This window comes from Lepisma saccharinum, chromosome 21, assembly GCF_977018435.1.
Source record: "Lepisma saccharinum chromosome 21, izLepSacc3.1, whole genome shotgun sequence".
NCBI classification, from domain to species: domain Eukaryota; kingdom Metazoa; phylum Arthropoda; class Insecta; order Zygentoma; family Lepismatidae; genus Lepisma; species Lepisma saccharinum.
The window spans coordinates 29,945,228-29,961,774 of NC_139249.1; the positions used below are offsets into that span (position 1 = coordinate 29,945,228).

Genomic DNA, 16,547 nt, shown 5'->3' on the forward strand with positions numbered 1-16,547 from the left:
GACATAAATCCCATTGATCATGTCTGGGATGCATTGCAGCTAGGTTGGCTTTTCCCTCAACTCATCCAGAGCTCCAACATAAGGCTCTTATTGAATCCATGCCACACAGGTGAGCAGAAGTGTTGGCTGTTGAAGAGATAACACACCATACTAAGGGCCAGTAACTGTTGTCACCATGTACCTGAGCTGTTCTATTGCTACACACATTCCTCTATAGTGATGCACATCATCAAAGGCCTTTCTCCAGCCTGTACAAATTGATAGTCTTTACTAGGGATGGGCCGATAAGAAAATTTAGCAATACAGTACAGATACAAAATTTACTGATACTGATATTCTACTGATACGACGTAAAATTTCAAATGGTCCTTAAAGAACCTGAATGGTTCACCAACCTCCTTATGTAAAAGCAGCTGCAAATTTAGACATTTACTTTTTAAAAAAATTGGGCATGGAGATTATCCATAAAAAACTATAACTTAATTTAGGGCAATATTCTGCCATTTTAAGATATTTCATAGATATATCTGATCAGTAAAATTATCGATACACCAGTCGAGTACAGATTAATCTGTCCCATCCCTAGTCTCCAATATATCAGCTCTGAATGTTGTTTCACTTGCATAAACTTCAGTTTTACATGATAGTAGTAATTTTTTGTTTCTCACTTGATCCCCTAATTGTTTTGCACAGTGTACATCAATTCTTCACCTACGATCAAAATTTTGAAATCATACATATTGGAATCAGTTTAAGTATTTGTTTAGGGATGTACCGAAGCCGATTACCGATGTTCGAATATCGGCCGAAATTGACACATCGGCTTCGGCATCGGCATCGGCAAAAGTCCGATATTTAAACCGGTACAGATTATACTAGAGTTTACCTTCTAATAAGTTTTATATTTTAATTTTGTAAGATTTATTGAAAATTAGGTTAAATTGAGTTAAATCCGAGACTGTGCTTATAATGTTCACATAAAAAACAGAAAACCAACTAAAGTCCAGTACCGGTGATGAACGTATTCACAAACACATACCGACTTGCTTCCGACAGCTTCTGTGTACAGTTCTTCTTTCCATTTTATTATGATTAATGTGTTTTAGGTTGGACAATCAGCAAATGCTAAGCCAAATTATATTTGCACCAACAACTAAAATATATTTATCATTATTTGAATGGTATAATCTAATTTTAACATACATTGCAACAGCACGTACGCCGTAAGACGAAAAAGGTTAATACACAGGTTATAAAATGAAGTATGAACCTGTGTATGTAACCAGTGTTACTAACTCGAGTCAAGTTGTCATTCGTGCCAGATAAAGTGTAATATCGGCCCTCTTCTTGGTGTGTGCGGGATCCCGAAAAGTTGGGATCGGGAAAAAAATTTCCCTTCCGATCTTGACTTGGGGAAATGGCTTCCTGACTTTTCCGGATCCCGAGCAGTCGGAAAATACCGAAAGGTCGTTTTACAAATTCGTGAATTCTCGACATATTCTGCATTGAAAATGTCTGGAACTTATCGGAAGTTGTTTGTTTTTAATTATTCCAGATATGCAAAAATAATCACTTAAGGTGAAAATGACGTGTAGAATTCGAGATTTCCCGAGGTTCACAAAATTTCGTACATTTTCCCACTTAGTCAGGAAATTGCGAATTTTTCTCGTCCCGACCAAAAAAAAAAAAAATTGTCCGGCACACCCCTACTCCCCTACTATTCTCACACGCTTCATGTGATCCCTAATCAGCATTCAGTTATGTGATTCCGAAAAATCTGTTCAGGGACTTCGGGAAATAATTTCCCAACATTTCGGGATCCCGAAGTGTCAGAAATTGTCCAATAATCGAATTAAAAGGGGCTAATTCTCGATGCTTTCTTCACTTTGACTATTGGATGTGAGGGATAGAAATGTTTTGATCGGAATGGCACTAGGACTTTTTTTTTTAATCCTGACGTTTGGGATGGGAAAAATTTACAAGTTCCTGGCCAAGTTAGGATATTTTCAGTACGAGAAATGTTCAATTTTTCCCAACACTAGAAGTGCTGCAAAAACTCTTGTTTTTAAAGTTGAATCTTACAGAATTGAACTTCCATTACTAAGAACAGGAAGTCCTTTGACTAATAAGAACTGCTTTTGTACTAATGCTAAATCTCTGAAAATACATACGTATGTGTATAATGTGCAAATATAAGTGTTTAAAGGAAATTTATTTTTGTCATTCTCAAAATAACATTCCATTTTCGTTAAATAGTCTTATGTATCGGAATCGATTAAATATCGGCATCGGTATCGGTTCCAAAAATAATCGGTGAGTACATCGGCATCGGCAAATTTTCAGCTTCGTCACATCCCTATATTTGTTATTACACAATCCAATATCTACTCTTACATGACAATTTAGACTCATTCATCTATCGGAAATCTGCTTCATCACATCCCTAATTCAGATGAACAGATTTCAACCAACATTAATTTTTACTTGATAGGTGAGAAGTTGCCTTTTACAGAAAGATACACAGTCTTACCTGTGCTTAAATTCAAATAAAAACAACTGCAGGCATACAAACAAATATGGACGTTTTGGGGTGATTACATTCTCAATGTTAAGTATGAAAGAAAACATGCTCAGCTGATCAGGACTGCTTAGATAATTACCAGAATTTAACTTATTTTTAGCACATACACCGTATTCACAAATTATTGGACGATTTGATAATACTACAGTTTCACTAATATTGAACAGACAGACATGATATTGCCACCATGTGAAAGAGGGATGTTTGAAGTTTTGTACAGACCTTAAATCCCCACGTGTGACACAGCACATGTCCAGGCAGTTCTCCCACTCTTGCCAAACCCTCTCAAGCATGTCTTGTGTGATGTTCCTGATGGCAGTGTTGATGCACCTTTGCAATTCTGACAGCATTAGTGAAGTTGAACGTAAACATTGTCTTTGATGAAACCCCACAGGAAGAAATCTCTCACTGCAGGGTCCAGTGACAGACAAAACTGCCATTGGAGACGTTGCACACGTGCTTGACAAGGTTTGGTGAGAATGGGACTACTGTCTGGATATCTGTACTGCCACACGTACAGCACCCATAGAATGCATTAAGGTGTGTGATAAACTTCAAATGTTCCTCTTTCAAATGAGGCTAACATAGTGGAACTTCGATGTTACATTTTTCAGGGAACAAAGCTGAAAAAACTTAAAATATAAAATCGAGGAAACTTTCATAACATTTTGCTATGTTTAGACTATCAAGATTGAATGTATAATGAAATGAGGAAAAATGTAAAATTTGGATTCCACTCTCTTCATTATTGGCCAATAATTTGTGGACACTACTTCTCATTCTGTATTGGTTTCATAAAATCACAAAGATTAAGGTGGCTTAGACACTAAATAGAATGGCTGATGAAAGATTACTAAAATAAATATATAATGGGAACCACTCTGAACGCAAGCCTTAGGCAGGCAAAAGAAACAATGGGACTAAATTAAAGATTGGAAAGACATGAAAGTAAAAAATTCTATGAAGAGCATCCAGAAATACAGGAAAAATGTCAAGATATTGTTGAGAAGGCCAAACGTTTAATATATGAAGGCTAGCACCTTAAGAAGAGACCTTTACAGAACTGGTTATCTGTAAACTTACCAGGAGTTGCTGCAGTGCCTGAACTTTTTCTGTCAAACTGGAAGTCCTTTCAGCATCTACTAGGGATGACTTCAGCTGTTCATTTAAGCTATCGTACCGTAGCTGAAGGTCGTTGTGCATTGCTTTCAATGAACCATGATCCTGAGAGAGCTGAGAAAGGGCTTTATTTGTTTCTAGGTACAAGCCCTCAGCATCTTTTGTAGATCTTTCCAAATTGTGAATTCTATCCTGCAGTTGTTTGACCTGTAAATGCATACGAATGTACTATAAACTTACAATTCCAAAATTATCATTCTTCACATTGTAGTAACACATTTGGGTTGTAAGTGGCCAAGTTATGTGTCAGGCCTTAACTGATTCTTTCCTATCCATCTTTACATTTTGGTTACTTCTTTTTACCTTTCTACCTCTTGGGCTAAAAGTAACAATACGGATTTATGGTGGTTGGGCAAACAATACATGCCTTACCTGAGAGCTCTGCCTTCATAGCACATTATGTTGACCACTTTGCCATTGAGGCCAATTTCAATCATCTGTCCGAGGCGGTCCAGTCCCCGGGGATCAAGGTGGAAACCTAACTGTGCCACACGAAGCCTTGATCGTGACCTTGACGTGGTCATCTGACGAAGTGGAGCCTGGGCCACTGATAATCCTACCTGGCAACTTTTTGTATATAGAGGTCCTTGTGACAGACAGACACGGTGGAGCCTAGGCCACCAAGAATAATCCTCCAATGCAACCATTTATATGATCTAACAGACTACACGCTACCCTGAAGACGGAGGCAGATTCAACCTCCGAAACGTAGGTAAATCTCTTTTAAAATATAACAGTGGTTAAAAGTCCAAAAACTAGAATGAATAAATCACCACTGATTAGCTACAAAGAAGAATATATATTTAAGTCTGATTGGTATCAGAAAGCATAACTTTGAATCTAAACACTTATCAGACGATATTTTTCACAAGTAGAAATATATGGACAGTAAAAAACTTGTCACGTCACTTGCCGGCAACATACATGTTAAAATCAACACCCCCCCCCCCAAAAAACAGCATAATACCGTATTTACGCGTGTATAATGCGCACTTTTTTCCAAAATTTTTGCCCTTCAAAACTGTGGTGCGTATTATGCACGGAATAATTCGGACAGCTAAAATGAAATCACGCATTTTTTTTCACTATGTCACTGCGTATATGTATATATCTACAGATTGCCTTTCTTTAGCAATAATAATTTTAAAAAAATAACTTTTTTAATGCGAAATGGCCGTTTTCCATGAGTTGTCACTTAGTAATGGAAAGTTTTGCGACATCGAGAATGCCCGTTCTGGCGGCATTCAAGCACATGCCTCCCGTCACACGGGAGACGTATCAAGCGGTATTTTTCGCGGGAGAAATAACTTCCACAAAAATTGTTTTCGCCTTAGACATGGTCATGAACAGAGATCGGGCGAAAAATACGTTTTTTGCACTCATTCCCTTCAGAAGAACTCTACTGCTCGCAAGTGGGTCTGATCTAAAAATAAACACCAGACCACGCTTCAGTTATATCCAATAGCACTTGACCTCTGCCCTCCCCTCCCCCAAGCGTACCAATGTTACCCGCAGCCGACGGCTGCTACCCAACATGCCAGGCTTGTTTTGCCATTGTGATTTCGTTTGCTCTTGGATACATGAGAAGAGATCGAATATGCTTGGATGTTATTTTAAATCGACTTTGTAGCGTACAACTTCCGGTAATCGCTTTCATTCAAAACGTATTCTTTGTTCCCTGTAACACTTCATAAAGAAGTGAAACTGTTATAGATAATCAAAGCCACATAGGCCAACTAAATATCGTCAACACTCTTAATGCACTTTCATTAAGGTTTCCGCAAAAGTTCACTTCGATCTTACTTGCATCATAACTCCCGTTTACCACTTTCTACATTTTCATGACTGTGCCGATGTCCTAATATTTGCCAAAGGTGTTCCGTTGGCAGAGTGACTTCTCCCTCTTTTCTTCTCAGCAAACGTTTAAAGGGGGGGGGGGGAATGACGATTGTCTTCTTGCTCGTGTGTGTGCACACAGGCTGATTACAGGCAAGGGTGGAAGTGTACCGCTCTTTCTTTCCTTTGACTTCTAAAATGGTCAACCAGTTCTGGATGCATTCTTGAAAACGAACAAAAACCATAGGACAAGTATAAAAAAAAAATGCCCCCCTACCCAGCTTTCTCCGCCACTGGTCTGCACGGCAATGTAATAATTGCAGAATTCAGGTCCTATTTTTTTCTTTTTTTAATCGTATTGTATTGAAATATTGCCCATATTATTGTCTGTTGCAAGGTAAAACGTAAAGAAAGGGTTTATTCTTTCTTCTTCACACAGCTGATAAAAGTTCAGCCTTCGACAGTTGCGTTATCTTTGAAATACGAAGGATTTTCCCTGACCACCTGTTGCTCGAACTTCCAGCCGGTCGCCTTGTTTTTACGCTGCAACTGGCGCCAGTGTTTTGTCTAGCATCTGCGCGCTTGTGGATAACAGCAATGACTCATCCAGCGCGAAGGCAAGTCATTGTTTTGTATCTTGCAAAGCTGTTTTGATTTGACGATAACGAAATTCGATCTTCAGAAAGAAAAAGAAGAGTTAAAACAACTTCATGTTCTGCACCTTTATCTTCAGAACCTCAATGTGTAAGCTGCGAACGATTTTTTAAAAAATGCTCAATGTATAAGCTGACACCGATTATCGTCGATTAACGTGAGAGTAAATAAAGATCTCACATTTTGATATCTGAAAATGCGCAGGTTTCATAAAGACTTGTTTTGAGTTCATTTTATGCTTTTGGGCTAATCGGGACTAAATATACAGTTTCACTTTAGTGAAATCTAATTCCAAACCAAAATGATTATCGAGTGCGACACTGTTCAATGTGTCTTAGAATACGCATTGGGTGCAAATAGATCGCAAGTTGCCCGTTTCTTTTTTCAGGCTGGCTTACAATGCAAGTCGAGGAAGAGGAAGGACTGCTCCCTGGAATGGGGGAGGGGGTGAATTAGAAGTTGGTCGAAGGAAGGAAAATGACATTTTTACGACGTATTTTACACAGCCGAACCAAAACGAAATTTACAGCCCCTTTTTTTTTTGTGCCTAGAAAGGTGAGATCTTCCGAGAGATCATATCTTACCAGTTCATCTTGTAACAGACAATGCTCTAGTAGACCCGTATTAAATCCAACATTCATTCTGCCCGATTATCTCCTAATAATAGTTTTTGGTGCACATTCCAATAACAACCCCTTCGAAATAACTACCTTTTTCCTGGGAACTATGAAAGGTCGTTGTATCGAGTTGACTGTAACAAATATGAAGGTAAAATAATTACGTCAACACTTACCAAATAGAAATAATTACTGTATATTTACTACGCTATTGCGGCTTGACTCACGTAAATAAATAAATAACGTTTACACTTAATTTCATCATTCACTCCCAGTTACTAATACAAGCAGTCTGAAATGTCCTCACTTCCATCCATCTTGTTCGATATTCCCGTTACCTTAAAACTTTTGATCATCATTTCAAGGGAGATGGAATTCCATGCCTCACGAACCCATTCACAAACAATCGGCAGCGACGCAAGTTTCACCCTCCCGCTTGATGTGAGTTCATGCTGCCTTGATGTCATCCATATATTGTAAGCATCACGCACTGCGACCTTGAACGGGTGGTTGATAACTTTGCTCCCTCCTCTCCTGTGAAAAGCCCAACATCTGGAAGTTCAAGGTCGCGTGGTGAATGCATCAGGTACGAAAGCAAGGAAAAGATCGTTTTTATGATCTACTGATTAATTTTAAATGAAATACGTAAATGATAGTCGGACGCTAAGAAAGCCATTTCTGGAACCTGAATTGTACTGCGCATTATATACGAGATATATTTTTTTGTTGCTTTTCCCCATCAAAAACGAGGGTGCGTATTATACACGCACGCGCATTATACACGCGTAAATACGGTAAACACTTAAAAACCTTTTCCGAGCTTTTGATTCCATCTCTGAATCATCATTGACTGGTCGAGTGACGACTAAGTGGACGCGGTTGAAGTTTCACTGGCGCTACTCGCAGGTAACAAGTAGAAATGTCTTGTAAGGTCTGCACAATGCCAACCAGCAGTTTCACAGGTTAAATATCCTTGGAATTATGTAAAATGTAAAATTTTGCATCTTTTTTTCACCAAAGTGTATTTTATATAACTACAATTTGATTATCTACAATTGCTACAAATATTTTCAATCAAAACACTGGCAAATAGTATGGTATAGTTGCAGTAGGATGTTGATATGTGGTTTCTTACATAAATTCTTAACAACTTTAAATTGTTACAAACTTTAACTCATTACTCACAGCGGATCTACATACAACACTCTAAAAAGTGGGACTTTATTGCGGCTACTGTAATTCAAAATTAACGGTTGTTGTATTGCTGAAAGTCGTTTTTATGAACACCAATTTTTCATGCTTTTATTAGTCTACATGGGCAATTGACAATCGCACAATCCATTGATGCTTTGTTGAATCCTGAAAAATATTTCTTTGTAATATATAATTACAGTCACAGTGGTTTATTCGGTAGGGTGAGACACTCATGCAGGAGACCTGGATTTGATTCTTTAGGTGAGTGATCTAAGGTCAGAATTTTTCCAGCCTTGTCCCTGCATAAAGTGGCTCTAAAGCTCACCCAGCCTCAAACCAATGGGTAATTGGGGCAACACTGGAGGGTAAAGGTGGTCAGCACCTCCTCCAAAAGGGTTGAGATCAAGAATATGTGGTAGGGCCTAAATGTGCCTTCATGGCATGGTGCTACATGAATGGGGAACTTTACCTTTTTACGTTACCTAATATAGAATGTTTATTTGCAGCAGAGCCTATATGTAGATTGCTTTCCTTAGATTAATTATGCAGCAAGTCTTTTTGTAGTTATTATTTACGATGAAACAGATTTGCAGTTGCATCTATATATAGAGGATTCTTTTTGGAAGCACTTCCCTTCAATGTTGCCCCAAGGAAGGGGTTAAGTATTAGCATCACTGTAAGAATATTGGTATTGGTTTAGCACTATTATAAATTAATATTCTGCAATTTCCAACCTTACCTCAGAAGATTTCCCCATCCAACCTCAACCATACATCTAAAAATACGAACCATAGAAGGTACTTTTGTCATAACTTCATGCAGAGTTCTAAGATTCTCACCTCTTTCGGAGAATTTTCACTCTCCTCTTGCACATCCTTTTCGAGGCGAGTGAATTCTCTGAGTTCATCGTACTCCTTTTCCCAATGCTTTACAATTTCCTTTAGTTCATCATTCCGTTGTCTCAGAACTCGCGGTGGTGTTTCAAGTGATGGAGGATTTATTAGATGTAGCAGTCTTCTGTCAAGAGCAAATGCAAACAGATTAATTTTACCAACTTTCCTCAAAAATATATCTTGTGCAGTTTCTTTACAATGATGAATAGTAATAATGCAAATGATCACAAGTAGAAATGGAAAAAACTTTAGTGGTATCCCAATTTTAAATTTCCCACATTATACGTTCAAGCTTCATGGTCTCTATAGAGCAAACTGTTATAAAGCACACAGTATTTTAGAATGAGCTCCAATTAAATTAACAGGAACTTGTAAAATTTCATTTTCTTGCATCGTATTCTGCAACAAATCAGACTATATATAGAAATATCATTGATAAAATACTGTGATTAGGAAACCCATGAATTTCTTGAGCAGGGCACAGAACACAAACACTACCGATGATTATGCATACAGATACATATTTATGTGATTAAAAATAAAGATTCTGTACCAAAACTGGGAACATTGTGGGATCAAAAGCAGTATATAAAATGGCATTTTAGTGCTCAAATGGTGAATATAACCCTTCATTTGATTTAATTTTAAAACTATACTTATTATACAAAATAAACTTTTCCCTTCTAATAGCACATTCAGAGTATCCAGTATTAAGTTTATTTCTGTATTTAGCTTCTCAAATATTTACAGCAGAGTTAATAAATTCTCCATGATTTGCGTAACTCACATGATATTTCAGACTTCCCTGCTTAAGAGTTTATTTCACAATTTTGCAGTTCATTTCAAATTTCGTGATAAAACATGCTAGGGAGATATACCCCACACCTTTCAAAAACATGAAAAATGAACATTAGTGTTCTTTCACATTTCATGTTACCATCAAAACCCTCTAATAATGTCTTGTTAGGTTGCAAGAATGCAGTTTCCAGGTTGTAGACATGAAAAAGAGTATGACCTTTGAATGCCTTCCCAGGTAAAATTTACATTATATGCGATTTCTTATGCATGAACATTTAATAGGATATATATATTTAAAAACAAATTTTTGACCAATTATGACTACTGAGAAATTAATCGCCACCCTTGTTAGGGGTGTTGCATGGAATGTGTTATGAGGACTCCACACGTGACATTTCAAAGCACTTTAAACAGAATGCTTACCTGTTATGTGGCATGTCAATTTGACATGAAACATCAAACTGACTCTTAGCTGGTTCTTCCGTTTGGCAAGCTACTTCTGTCCTTAAGTTCACCATTGCAGGTAAACTAAAATGCTGCTTAAATCTCCTTGCTGGAGTGGTGGTTCTTGACACAGCTATGCCAAACGCTTTTTCTAACTCGATCACCTCCTCCTGTTCCAGTTGTTCAGAACTTTCCACACCTCTCAGAGATTCATCACACGTAGGAAAAAAACCTGGAAAGAGATTTACATCTGCTAGTAATACAATAAATAAATACAAAATAAAGTACTAGTATTAAAGCTGAGCCGATTCAGACACTGATGTTATCTGCATTAGTTGATACCTGTAGTATAGGTATTGGAAAATACTGGTTGGATTTTATTTAACAACACCGACCGATTAGGAATGGGATAGATTAATTGGTACTTTACCAGTGTCTGAAAATATAGGCATATTGGTGTATCAGCAAAATTGATAGATAATTTTACTGATCCAATATATCTAAATGTTTTGTAACTTAGTGCAATATTATGATATTTTGTTATAATTTTTATGGATATAAACTTATAACAAGAGCTGCGGTAGCTCAGTCGTTAGGGCATTAACTACCATGCGAGACCCAGGTTTGATCCCTGGTGGGGGAGAACTGGGATTTTTTCCCACTTGTTCAAGCGGCTCTGGCACCCACCCACCCACGGCCCTGATCAAGAAAGTGTGGGGCCCTAACTCCACACCCCTATACACCTTCAAAACATGGTGTAAAGCACAGGGGAGATCTACTTTATTTTAACCCTTCATGGGTCACGTGAGAAAAATAAAGTCTATGTTCGCACACGGTGCCAGAGACCGGGTTCTTAAAATATGCTAAATTAATGGTCTAAATCGCCAAATCAAAGATTAGATCTTGGAACAATTGAGATTCTATAAAACTATAAAAATTGAAATTCTATAAAATTATAAAAAGGCACTGTTAGTCAGGCACAGAATAGCAGACCGGATTTTCAGTAAACAGTAGGTATGCCTATAGTTGTGTATGGACTCAGACAAGAGGCTTCAACAAAGCAGCTCTAAGACGTTACAAAATCCTGATGTAAGAGAGGAAGGTGACAATAACAACGTTAAAACCACACACCCAGAACTAGAGACAGTGTGCGACCAATGCAGGGTTAAACATATTATCTCCATTCCCTTTTTTTAAAAAAGTAAATGTCTAAATATGCAGCTTCTTTAGCATGTCGGTTATCTTGTGACATACCGTACTTCATGAAATTCAAGACACCATCAAATTTAAGGCTGTCTTAAATATTGCTTCAAGTTCTGAGGGGAAAAAAAACTTCCAATTTAAGGTGTACAGATGTAGATACGTACTGGTACTTTATGAGAATATTATTATATAGTAGTACATTTACAGTGTTGTTACATTTACCATTAATAATTCTACCATAAAAACATTTTGTTAAGGGTGTTATCAATTCCAGTATTTTGGTAAAACATGAAAAAAACAAAAAAAAAAAACATTATCGACATTGTCAAATATTCCATTCCATATTATACTAATGCCATGGTATATTTATACATATGAGGGAAAGTCCGAAAATAAGTTCCCATAAGTTGGTTATCAGAATGAAGCTGAAAATGCACAAGCTCAAGTTGTTATTTTTGCTATGGGTAGATGGGCAATATTTTACACATTGATGGAAAAACATTCTTGTCAAATCAATTATTGGGGTGTGGAGCAGGATGGGGCAAAGTCCGGACACTTGTATTCTTCTGCATGCATGCATGCGGCAGAGAACATATTTTGTATTCAGGTTATGACACACTTGTTTTATCGTACAGTGACAGAACGAGAGGAAAAATAACCCCTCTTTGGCCCAGTATTTCTAAAAATTAATATTAAAAAATAACATCGAAGGCAGGAAAATATGCAAAATGAGGGTTGACTTAAAGAAAAAAGTATATGTAAACCCCACCCCCCACCCCTTTCGAACACTAATAACAATCACCCTATTGAGACCTAAAAAATGCATAAGTTGGATAAAGTTTGTTTTGAGTTCACTTAATGCTGTTGGGCTGATCGGGACTGGATACATATGCAGCTTAACGTGTGATCTGAATCATTATACACGTCTCCACTGAACTAAATTCTGGACACATTATTTCATTACAGTACATAATGATGCTTGACGTCCAGCTATAAATGATCTAATTGCCAGATACTTCTAAAACTAGCAACTGCAGTAATTTCGAGTTTACAAAGTAAACAGATCCCACACAATCAGACACATAAATTGAAACTAATAGGCAGCAGTTATAAGCAGTCATCCACCATCCCTACCCTCAAAAGTAGGTCACATTAATCAGTCCTGGATTTTCAGAGCAGGTCTTGCTTTTTTCCATAGAAATTCATAATCACACTTCTTTCCTCTTAAATTATTTTTGACCTAAACAGTAGATTGTGTAGTCATTTCTTACCGGCACTTCAGTTTCACCCCCTTTATGTTTTCCCGCTATTCAAGTTTAACATTTTACACTAACATTTTACACTTTTTATTCACAAGCCCCGAAAAATGTAAAATCTGGGTTCCACTGTACTTGGAAGTTGGAAAAGTGAAAACCAGTGACTTTTGGATAAAAGTCTGAATTTATTTTTTTATCAACCCTTTTAGATGACTCAAAATAAACTTTTTGCATTGAACCTACCTTCAATATCTTCTGCTGTTGTTCTCCTTTCAAATCCAGACTGAGACATTGATTCTTGAATGACAGGCAACGGAACCTTAAAATTCAGTCTTGGTAATGAAAGCCTTCCTGGAGCACACCAGGTTCTTCTCCGATTTGACTTACACTGAAATTGAGTTAAAATATAAAATCAGAACCATCATTCACAACAATCATAAATATAATTACTGGATGAATTAATCTGTGTTCCTCCAACCCAGCGCAAAACTCTGCAACTTTGTTATTTAAGCTTCTGACAGGTGCCTTAACATTGGTGGTGACTACTCATGTTACGGGAGTTTAGACTAAGATATTATTATACGCAAAATGTGCTTACATATCCCCAACCTGTTCATTTAATTCGATTAATTTTGGAGACTGCTGTTACCATCCACATCGGAACTTGTAGCAGTTAGAACTTGTAGTCTGCTACTACAAGTTCTGATGTATAAGTAACAGTAGTCATCAAAATTAGCCTAATTAAATAAACAGGTACGCAATATGGAAGTACGTGTGGTCACTACATCAAGAAGCGCAGGAATGGTACTGTAAGGAGGGAGACATGTCCGGCAGTCTTTAAAATTGAGGAGTGCCCAAGTCTCGCAAATTTGAGGAGTCCGTCTAGATGTTCTTTCTGGCATTTCTGTAAAATTATGCAGTCTCACCACTGGCCCACTATCCATAACGTACTGGAGGATAGGCCATCAACTGTGGATAGACTTACCTGCATTAAAATCAGGTAATAGGAACAAAACATGAAAAGAATAATTCGAAGACAAGGATGGCATATCTCCAAAATCATTGATAGCCCTTTACAACATGTTTTCACATTTGAAACAATGCTGTTTATTGCATGTCTGAAAACAAGTTAACTATTGTTGTAAGGGCCTCCCATATTTTCAACTTCCTGTGTCATTGCTGGAAATCACAGCCCATCACCTTTTTTACTTCAAGTAAATTATGCGATTTGTGGTTACACAGGGTGGCCACTGTAGGAACATGATAAAATTCAAGTATAATTCATGGTTTTCATGGCTAAATTTTTAAAAAAGATCAAGGGTACAAACAGATATTTTCTCTATCCAACCTTACATATTAGGTATTCAATATACTAAAAATATAAAGGGTCTCTGTGATTCCAATGTATCCAAATTTTATAATTAAATTAAATGGTACTCGAAATACATGTACAAAAACAAGTCACTAATCTCCGAAAAATTGTTAATTGTAAGAATTTCAAACTGAAATTTACCTAATCAACTTCAAGATATCTTATCTTGCAATAATCTTTCACCTGTCAGATAGATTGTTCTGGAAAAGAACACTAATGAAGTAAATGGATTGAGATAATTCCATTTTATTTTCAATACAGCGTTCATTTTTTTCCTCTATAAAAACAAAAGCAAACTCGTGAAAAACTTGCCTCAGGAATTTATAAATTGTATATATTCATTGGGATTTAGATTAATAAAAATTGCAATTTTTCACCTCTACGGAGAAAAATTCACGCATAATTCCCAGAATTCAATAAATTCCTGGTGCCCGGTGAGTAGCCAACCTGTTACAGGACTTATACCCTGGCCTGGGCATCTCTGGAGTGAGCGAACTGAAACAAGTGTCTGCGCAAAACACATCAACCAGTGAACACGTGCAAGGAAACTGGACTGCAGGGTGGAAAGACAGTGACAGTTACCAGCCTTTGCAGCAGCGTGCACTGCTTCGCTTTCACCCCCACCTCCGCCCTTATGTGCAGCTTTGCTCCAGAGATTCCCAGGATCGAGTATAATGATGAATATTTTCACTAGGGATGGGACCAACTAATCGGTACGGGCCGATATAGGCATATTGGTAAAATTACAGATTATTTTACCAATCCGATATATCATTAAATATCTGATAAATTAGTGCAAAATTCTGCCATTTTGTTGTCATTTTCATTCTCCATGCTCTACTTTCTAAAAAAGTAAATGTCTAAATATGCATCTTCTTTTGCACTGCAGTCACCTTGAAACAATTTATTAAGGAGGTCAATTAACCTTTCGGGTTCTTCAAGGACCATTTCTAATTTTATATCGGACCGGTAGAATATCGGTTATCGGTACTTTATCGGTATCTGCCAAAATTTCATATCGGCCCATCCCTAATTTTCACAAATTCTAACTAAGCAAGAGTGTCTTACTGTTACAACTTGAATAATTTGTCCACACACTGAATCATTTGAGTTGTAAATCAAAAATTTCATCTACCAAGCTATGCTGTTAATACTCTATTTTATGATGTACGTATTCTAATCATTCTAATATTTGTGACAACATGTGTGTCCTTAATTTTTTACAGGCTAACTGGTATTTTCTTCCTGAATATCTTGTATAATATACCACTAAATACCACACAAAAATGCATATTTAGACCAGTGGCAGCTGGCAGCTAGTATGATGGGTAGTGCCAACGTGATCAAGAAATCGAAAAAGTTTTCGCTAGCATATGTCATAGAATTCTAATGAAAGAGGTAATTTCAATGGAACTTTGTTTACTAAAATTGCAGACAAAAATTCAGAGTTCCTAAGATTGGTTTATTTTACTTCACATTTGTACTACTTTTGGTTAATCGCGAAGATAACTACCCTTCCTTTCACACACCATCGGACACTTTCACTTCACTAAAAACAAAAACACTGAACAATTACACACACATAGTCGATCACGGTATTCTCGCCTTGCTTTGTTTATAATTTGCAACCCCAGCACGGCAGACGGTACATCAATGATCGGTGTTACTAACAACTGAAATATCATTATCTGCTTAATGAACTGTAGATCTACAATTTTTAGAATTCAATGCAAGAAATTGAATTATATCTCCAAGTGAAATTCTTATACAGATAGATTTTCCGTGTGATTTTTTACAAATATTAAAGTAAAAAATCCCCTGGTGATGCGAATTCCCTTTGATTTTTAGGCAATTCTTTTGTACAGTAAATGTCGTCAACATCAGTTGCAACACATGAGTGTCTATGTGCATGAGAGCAAGGGATATATCTTTTCTTAAGGAAGAAATCGATAATAAAAAAGTCTGGATGGCTCTTTAGACGCATCTATCTAAATGGTTATATACATTTGGGGAAGATATTACGTTCGTTCTTGCCAAGTATGCAGGAGAGTATCTCGCGAATTACTTCTCCAACGAGTATTACAAATCGGTCAGGATTAGTCACTTCCCTGTGAAGTTTACAACTATGTCAACACAATGTGAAAGCTCTCACATCGTGCCACGACGCGAGCTGGCATGGCTGGTTGTCTTATGGCTGCCACTGGGCTACAACCCCACCTCCTCGCTCGTTAACTGCGGAGAGTTTTTCATTCCTCCGCGTATGCCTCTGCGCTCAGGCCAGACTATGCTGGCCCAGAGCAAGTGAGAGAACAGCTGGGGATGCGGCGAAGGAATTGAGGTGGCCGTCAGCTGGAACGCTTACGAGATTCGAATCTCCTCGTTCGTAAATGTATTAATTTAACTATATTTTGGCAAAGCAAGTGCTATTTCTTTTTCTGAGGGTAGAGCCATGGCACGGCGCTGATTTACACTAAAAGAACATTTAGTTATCTAGTTTGTCAGGGAGATCACCTCTAGTAC

General features: G+C 37.3%; 1 protein-coding gene across 1 annotated transcript in view; it reads right to left on the reverse strand.

The window, feature by feature from the left end:
* The window catches only part of LOC146004128 (uncharacterized), a 102,053-nt gene that overhangs the window by 61,897 nt on the left and 23,609 nt on the right, over positions 1-16,547 (reverse strand). Inside the window, exons 10-13 of the mRNA XM_083142794.1 lie at positions 12,899-13,043; positions 10,176-10,428; positions 8,901-9,078; positions 3,665-3,907 (exon numbers count right to left, since the gene is read on the reverse strand). Coding sequence (XP_082998920.1) covers positions 3,665-3,907; positions 8,901-9,078; positions 10,176-10,428; positions 12,899-13,043 — 819 coding nt within the window. The remainder of the gene's footprint in view (positions 1-3,664; positions 3,908-8,900; positions 9,079-10,175; positions 10,429-12,898; positions 13,044-16,547) is intronic.